General features: G+C 27.1%; 1 protein-coding gene across 4 annotated transcripts; it reads right to left on the reverse strand.

Annotated features, from left to right (window-relative positions):
• Positions 1 to 1,669: 1,669 nt before the first annotated feature.
• Positions 1,670 to 5,817, reverse strand: LOC124917503 (aspartic proteinase 36-like). 4 transcript variants are annotated; one of them, XR_007097147.1, is made up of 8 exons: positions 5,670 to 5,817; positions 4,693 to 4,768; positions 3,575 to 3,780; positions 2,932 to 3,156; positions 2,651 to 2,813; positions 2,463 to 2,533; positions 2,092 to 2,179; positions 1,670 to 1,886 (listed from the first exon to the last, which is right to left on the reverse strand). XR_007097147.1 is itself a non-coding variant. In XM_047457915.1 (6 exons), exons 1-6 carry the CDS (start codon positions 5,804 to 5,806, stop codon positions 2,522 to 2,524), a joined length of 819 nt encoding a protein of 272 aa, XP_047313871.1. In that variant the 5' UTR covers positions 5,807 to 5,817; the 3' UTR covers positions 2,230 to 2,521. The 4 variants fall into 4 exon arrangements, 1 of the variants encoding a protein (XP_047313871.1); XR_007097148.1 differs by lacking the exon at positions 2,092 to 2,179; XR_007097146.1 differs by lacking the exon at positions 1,670 to 1,886 and having other exon boundaries at positions 1,893 to 2,179.
• Positions 5,818 to 8,513: the final 2,696 nt, after the last annotated feature.

Consider the following 8,513-nt stretch of genomic DNA (forward strand, 5'->3'; position numbering starts at 1 on the left):
TAGAGTTAAATACACTTAAATAAATCATTAATACTTTATAAATTCTAAATTCTGAGAAAGATAAAGAGAATACACTACAAAAAGAAGGTAGAGTATGTAGAACAACAACAGAGAATTAAATTATTAGAGTACAGCTATATTTATCTAGTTCAAGACAAAGATGTTCTTCAAACTCAAGTTTAGTCTTTAAATGAAAATTTTGACACTAACCTAGCATTATGGACTAAGTTAGGGCAACAAACAATCCCAAAAATTCTCACTCGGGATGGCTGATGATGAAGAAGCATATGGATTCAATCTTTAATTTGGTATATATACTTCTTATTCAAATGCAATTCATATTCTATTATCATAATGCTATTAATGTTAGTTAAAATAATAAAGATTTAAGTATGTTGAATTATATGTTTAAATAATTAATAGATAAATTTAAGTAGGTTTAATTATAGGTTAGTGTTTTATGAAATTTATTTAGTATGTTTTCAAGTGATTTAGTTTTATGTTCAATATATGAGTTTTTTAATGTTATTAAGTGATTTAGTTTCATATTAATATTGTCTAATAAATAGGTTAGTATTTTATGAAATTTATTTAGTAAGTTACAAGTAATTTAGTTTTATGTTAAATATATGAGTTCTTTTAATGTTGTCAAGTGATTTAAATTCATGTTTGTCTTTTCAAGTGATTTAGTTTTATGACTAATATATAACTTGTATATTGTTGTCAAATGCTATTGGAAAATGCACCATCATGGGTGGGATGGGTTTTGGGCTTCAAAATCGGTAAGAAAATTAGAATTGTATATCGTTCAATATATAAACTAGATTGTAAATCTAATTGCTTATTTTGTTTAAATTATACAGGTTTGCAAAAATAGAGATGGATGGATTGAAGCTATTTGGAAATGTCGTTTTGTGTAAAATTTGGCATGTTTTGTGAATATTTTGGTCATAATTTTGGAACATAAGTAGTTGGTGAATTTAATTTGCAAATGTGTTTTGTAAATTTGTAATGAATTATATTGGTTTACTAAGAATTGATACATGAATCATTTCAAATTTATTTAAATTGAATTACAATATTAGTTTTTGATATTATGCGCTGAAGGTTGCAAAAATTCACTACAACAAAAATGACTTTCGGCGACGCTTAAAAAGACTTCTGCCAACCTTTAAAAGCGTCGCCAAAAACATTACCGACACTTATTCTTGCGTCGCCAGAAGCAGGGTGGGCGCAAGTTTTTACCACGCTTATTTAAGCGTCGGTACAAGCGTTGCCGAAAGATTTAACAACGCTTATTTAAGCGTTGGCAACATTAAAAAACGTCGCTAAAAGTCTATTTTATTTTTAAACTATTTTTTTAACAATTATTTTAAATTTTGTTTTTTTTCTATTTTCATTTTAGATATTATTTTTTTTTATCTCTACTATTATCTCTCTCATATTTTATATACCAAAATCTTTTTCTTTTTCTCCGATGTGGGATAAATGTTATATTAACATAAAAAAAATATGAAGTCTGATAACACTCTGCACCACAAATCTCAATATTAATCCTTCATTTAACTTAATCTGGTCTAGAAATTTGTGGCCGGGACATAAGGAATCAAATATGTATACCTCTAAATATGTTGGTACAACCAACAAATAAAATGTAGAAAAATGCAAAGAGATGGTCAATTAATAATTGGACCCCAATAAGTATTATTTGATTTCCAAAGAGTTATTCAGTAAAAAAAAATTAGAAAAACAATTTTACATTAACCAAAGACCTAACTAACCTAAAAAATAAGATCACCTTTCTGTGGATATACCACCAGCAACCCATCTTTCTCCATCTGTTGATGTACACATTCCTAAAGATGTACCCACTCCTGCCATCCAATCTTCAAATAAAAGGTGCATGAGTTGATTTTACAGTAATTCCACTACTAGACCACACAACATAAACTATGCAGTACAAAAAAACCTGAAAGCTTAACTTCACACAACTGTACTAGGATTACAAAGTAACAACATCTGGTTTGCAAAGTAGCCTCAAAAGCATAATAATCATGTTAATGAGCAGTCTGAACAAGAGAAGATACTTACAAAGAGGAAGAGATACTAATTAGGATACACTTTCAAGAGAACTGAATTTTCAAAATAAAAGGTGACAGCAGGAAAATCATCATCCACACTGCAATAAGTATAAAATGTAAAATGTAATAGTTATCTTTAGCCTGATATTGAATATGTAAATAAGTTTCAACAAAACCTTAAATAATAGAATGACCAAGCTTCAACTGAATTTCCGAAAAACAAATAAAACAAACAGCTATGATGATATTATTATGTAGCATCATCCTTACAAAAGTATTCAGAGTATTTGGCCAAAGAAAACTAACTTTAATAAAAGAATATTTATTTTTAAGCACATAAATGCGTAAACGATACCAACTTTCTCACAAGGAGCTACATACCTTCCAGGGTGCTGAAAGCATGTACACTGCTCATGAAGGGTTTGTAACTTTATATCAAGCTACCAGGGAATCTGCTAGAAGCAAAAACAATGTCAGGTAAAATCAAGATTATTAATTGTTTTCTGCTAAAAAAACCCAAAATTTAATGTGTCTAATGAAACAACAGTTGGAACAATGGATTAGCTCACCTTCTTCACTAATGCCTGGTATATAACATCTGGGAAGTAAGCCAAAGTTGTACCACTATCAATTATTGACTCTTTATAGTCTCCAGCATGTGATACATTTGTTGTTAGATTAAGAAATTCAGACCCAACTTGAACTGCTGTCATATTAACATTGTAATGTGGCCTAAAATTTATGTCACAGCTAGTTAATCAATGGTCATCAATATCAAAATTAAAGTTAAAATGCAAGAGATGTTTATGCAATTCAGATAGATGATAACATGATACTACATAGTACATACTTGTTTAGTAATAAACGAGTCGTGTTGACTTTTGGCTGCAAAACATGCCCAATTGAAAAAATACCTCCACCATTCACACCATCCAAACAATGTGCAAAAATCTTTTTCACTGTCCCAGAAGCAGCAAGTTGGGATATAAAGGAAGAGTTTGATTTCCCAAAACCAACTATTCCATCAAGAGCATGTTCAGACGAATCTAGATAGCCAGATTGACTCGCACCACATCTAGCATGAACATCAAAATAAGTCAAAAAGCAATGTAAACACACTCTGTAGTATTAACAGAGGAGAAAAACAAAACCTCAAATATTACTACAACTCAAGTTACTAAACCAATACTTTAGATATCATCCAATCATTACTATCCTTAAGAGTAACAGTTACGATTGTAAACATATTTAATCACCCAATAGCAAATCATTTGGTTCAAACCCATGAAACATGCACATCACCATTAAATTTTGTATTCTGATCAGTTTCGACAAGTCCATTTTTCATATTTATTATTGATAAAACAATGAGATTAGAAAGCTTTATCGTATCATTCGTATGTATGTGAGCAAAGATCATTTCAAGAAGGGACATCTACCACGTCTGTAGCATAGTAGCATGAATGAAAACATGGATATAGGTATGAGCATACCCAAATATAAAACTTTGGTTTGTTGTCATAGTTTGCAGATCTTCTGATACACCATCATATTGGACAAGATCTTTCACAAAGTAGCCAAGACTATAACTTCCATCTCCATAAACCTCAGTATATAAACAAGTCACATTAGCCGCACAGTCAGGTGTTCCAATACAAAACCTTTGTTCCAGTGAGAGAATTCTTAAGATCGGTGGAATCTGCAAATAAATGAATATTAAGAAAAAAAACATAATTTGAAAATCAAACAATAACATGGTTAAAAAACTATACAGAAGACAATACCAAGAATTAGTGAAGCATATAAACAGAGGTAAACAGGTGTCGTACACCATGGTCACCATAAAGTTCAAACAACCAATCTTTATTATTAGAATCTTCTTGTTGTGGACTAAAACACATTTTGTTGGTCAGCATAAAGGAGATGACTCATTTGGTAATAGTTGGTAATCATTTTTCTGGACTAAAACACAACCCTCAAGTATACTCAAATTAAGAAGTAACAATCTTGGCCCTCAACCCATACACAAATAGTGTTTCAAGCATCAAAGTATATATATTTACAGAAATCAGTTTAATATTAGCAGCTTAAGAAAGAATACAAGTAGAATCAATGATTTCAGATAGAACTTAATAAGTTTAAGCAATAAAGTGGTGTTCTAAATATCATTAAGATTCTAAAAAAGAAACCTTTTATCTTTAACCCTAGAAACATTTTTAGTATCAAAATGAAATCTCGACAAATAGATAAGATAGATATCAACATCACTAGCTTCAAATTTAAATATATCTATTTCTTGGAGTGAAAGCAAGTATTTCCATATCAACAATCTTATTCAAAAAGTAAAGATAAAATGCATAAATTTGTAAGTGTTAGTAAATAGAATAAAGACTTTACAAAATTTTCAAACATCAACTGTTGGAATCAACTTTACTGTAGTTTTTTTCCTTGATTCATTCACATGTATAACCTGTAAATAAAGATTGAAATTTTGAGACAATAAAAGCTCCCAATTAGTGCAAATACCAATATTCTCTAAAGATATATATAATGACAGAAACACTAAATGGAAATCATCAATATCCTATCTGAAAAATAAAAAACAGATTACCTGCACAAGTTCAACTCTATACTTCCCATTCTTGACACGAGCCCAACTGCCAACAGGAATTTTACTAAATTTGCTCCTGACAGAGAGTAAATGGGCCACTTCATTCTTTGGAATATGTGCAACTCGGCTCTAATACAAGTACAAAGACCTTTACAACGCCTACAATTAAAAGACAGAAGTATCCAGATAGTACACTAATATAGGGATAGTAATGCACTTCTACAAGTGTTGCACTACAAGGACAAATTTTCAACCCACTTCAAAAAATTTAAAATAAACACACTTTAAATTTGATTTGTTGTGAATATTGACATTTATAACATCCACAATTAAAAGACAAAATTATCAGCCATATAAACACTAATCTAGGGATAGTGATGCACTACAAGGACAGATGATATGAAGAAAATGCTTGGAAATTTTATGGACTAATTGAATTTCAACACCCTTCACAAAATTTAAATAACCAACCTTGAAATTAGATTTGTTGCAGATGTTGACATTTATAGCAGCTTTATTGCAAATTAACAATGTATGTGTCTAAATAGTTGATTTCAGATGGGCACATTCAATATAACTATAGTATCAATTTCTCTCAAAATATCTAACGCATCCATTGAATGGAGTAGATGCTCGAATCGGTCTACCACTGGGTTTAATGATTCTAACTTAAGATTTCGAATATCTGAATTATCCTTCACCTGATTGATTTTGTCACTAACAGAGCTAGTTCTAGATTCTCCTCCATATTTAACCTTGACCAACGAGAATTCTCAAGCAACTCGATAAAATCTCAGTAATACAAAATAGAAATATAAATTAACCAGGTATGTGACAGATTAATCTATAATCGTACCTCAAAAGAAGAATCGACTCCCGTTAGTAATCAAGTCGAATATACTAAAACCCTAATTGGCTTCTCATAGGTTGAATTCTCAAAGGAAAATAGATTAGAAAAATGAGAATACAATGATTACCTTTTGCGGGAGGCAAAATGGAGTTTGGAGAGTTGGTTCTGTTGTTTCGCGCGATGGAGTCTTGGAGAGTTCGGAGCGGTGGAGTAGAACTGGAGAGGAGCGGTGGAGTAGAACTGGAGAAGAGACTCCCTTTCCATAACTTGCAATATGTTATGTTAGGTTTAGAAAAAGAATAAATAAGTTTAGCAAAAAAATAAATAGGTTAGGCCCAATCGATTATGGGCCTATTAAAACAATATATATTTAATAAATTATTTTATAACCATAATATTAAACAAATATAGGTTTAATATAATATTTTATTTATTTTTAGTTTATATTATTTTTATTTTTTATTTTTAATTTAATTAAATTTAAATAATAATTAATTAAAAGACAAGGGTTAGTTATGGTATAAAAAAATTAATAATTAAATTTAAAATTTAATAAAATTTTAAATCAAATTTAATTTTTTAAAAATAAAATAATTAAATAAAATATTTATAAAGTTAAAAAGTAAAATATAAAGAATATTAAAATTTTGAGTAGTTAAATTATAAGGTTATTAATAAGTAGGTATATGAAAAAAAAATTAATAAAGGTTGGTGTACATATTTAAAGGTTGGGAAAACCTTTTTAACTTTTGACTTCTACCAACGCTTAATATGCGTTGGCATTTATGGGTGGCCGAAAATACATTTTGATGTAGTGATTATGCAAATTTAATTTAAATTTTGAAAATATCTTTTATAGCATTATGCAAATCATGCATTTCAAATAATAAAAATGAAGTTATATAAGTTATTATTAATAGTAATGCAAAGTTGTGAATAATGTAATTGCAAGAATAATTGCAATATTATCAATAATATAATTTTAGTTGTGATAATGCGAAAAAAGTTGAAGATCAGTTACATAAATATAATACAAATGGTAATGCTATAATATAAATTGGTTAATATAAAAAAAATTACAACTAAATAATGCAAATTGAATTACAGACATATTTGTTATTCAAAAGCATCGATGAATAATTATTTCTTCATAATATATAAATTCTAATAAAACAATGAATGAGTAATCAAGAATAAATTTCAATTTAAACATTTCAGAAAAATATTAATTTCATAAATATAGTTATACAATTTCGGATTCATTAACATTAACATGCATATTATACCATTTAAGTTTAGATTCATCATGAATTAAACATTTCAGAAATAGATTTCAGAAATTTAGTAGTTTAGAAACAACATTAATTAAACTGAAACTATATCATACATATTATATAATTTCAGTTTAAAAAATACATGAAAATACATATTATTCATCAAACTAGTGCATACATATCTTATAAATATATTTGAGGTTCATAAATATATAGAAGGAATTAATCTTAAACTATGAGATCAATAATATACTTCAAACTATTTCATAACAACAACAAGAATTAAAATAAATAAATAAATTATATAAATCCTATATTAAATCTATTTGAAGAAAAAATACATATTTAAGTTAGAATCACATAAATGACAGGTTCCGATATCGGCCGATGGACGCAAATCAAAGTCTCGGTATGTAATAGAATAAATGTTACCCTAAAATGAACTCTAAATAAAAATATAAACTAAAACAAACAATAAACAAAAATATACCCTAAAACATGTACCTTGAACAAAAAGAATTAGTCTCTTCAACAAACAACATGAATTGGACTTAGGCTTTTCTATATATCTACAAACTGATTCCTATTTAAAAAAATATAAAATTTAAAATTTTATTCTAAAATATAATATAATGTTTAATTAATTTATTTTTTAATTATATATATATATTAATTTAATTAAATTTAAATAATAATTAATTAAAAGATAAATATTAATAAAACAATTAATAATACTATAAAAAATTAAAAATTAGGTTATAAATTTTAATGTTAATATAATTATAAGTCAAATTTAATTTAAAAAAATTAAAATAGTGAAATAAAATATTTATAAAGTTTAAAAATAAAACATAAAAAATATTAAAATTTAGGATAATTAAATTACCAGGTTCTTAACAAATTTTGTATATAAAAAACAAAGTGGTTGTATATATATAAAGGTTGAGAAAAAAAATTATTTTAATGTTTACCGACGCTTAATATGCGTTGGCATATAAGAGTTGTTGAAAGTATGTTTTGTTGTAGTTATAACTTATGGCTTCTAATAGTTTCTAATTTGTCGAAGGATCATTTAGTGTAAGTTGTCTAAGAATTAAATTAGAACTAAAAATCTAAATATATATATATATAATTAAACATAAAAATAATTAATTATTTTTCTCAGTTTCTATTAATTATTTTTTCATTTTTTAAACTATCCATTGGAGATGGAGGACGAGACCTCTCTACAAAAAAAAAATTAATTTACTATTGAACAAATTTATAAAAATGAGTTGTAATGGCCTGGAAAAGATATGATTTATTATATATTAAGAGTTTTTTATTTGTACTAAATTATATTACTTTTAATCTAAATGATATTTTATTCCAAATCTTTCTCGCAACCATGAAGTTTGGGTTATTAATGTAATAACTATTAAAAACTCATAAAAATATTATAGTTGTTTTACTACTAACTCAAGCGCTTGACCCAATTGCCTTAGGGTCTATTTACTACTAACTTTTTACATTTCAATGTTTTTATCATTTTTAAGGTTGTCTTGGATATTTTTTTTAAAATCCAAAAATATATAAAAACGCTTTAAATTATTTTTACAACAAAAATATTAAAAATATTCTACTTGGGACAATTTGGTTTCCTTTCTCTTTTTTATCATTATATTTTTATATAGTATATACAACTTACACTCCCAAAA

This window comes from Impatiens glandulifera, unplaced genomic scaffold (genome assembly GCF_907164915.1).
Source record: "Impatiens glandulifera unplaced genomic scaffold, dImpGla2.1, whole genome shotgun sequence".
Lineage (NCBI taxonomy): Eukaryota > Viridiplantae > Streptophyta > Magnoliopsida > Ericales > Balsaminaceae > Impatiens > Impatiens glandulifera.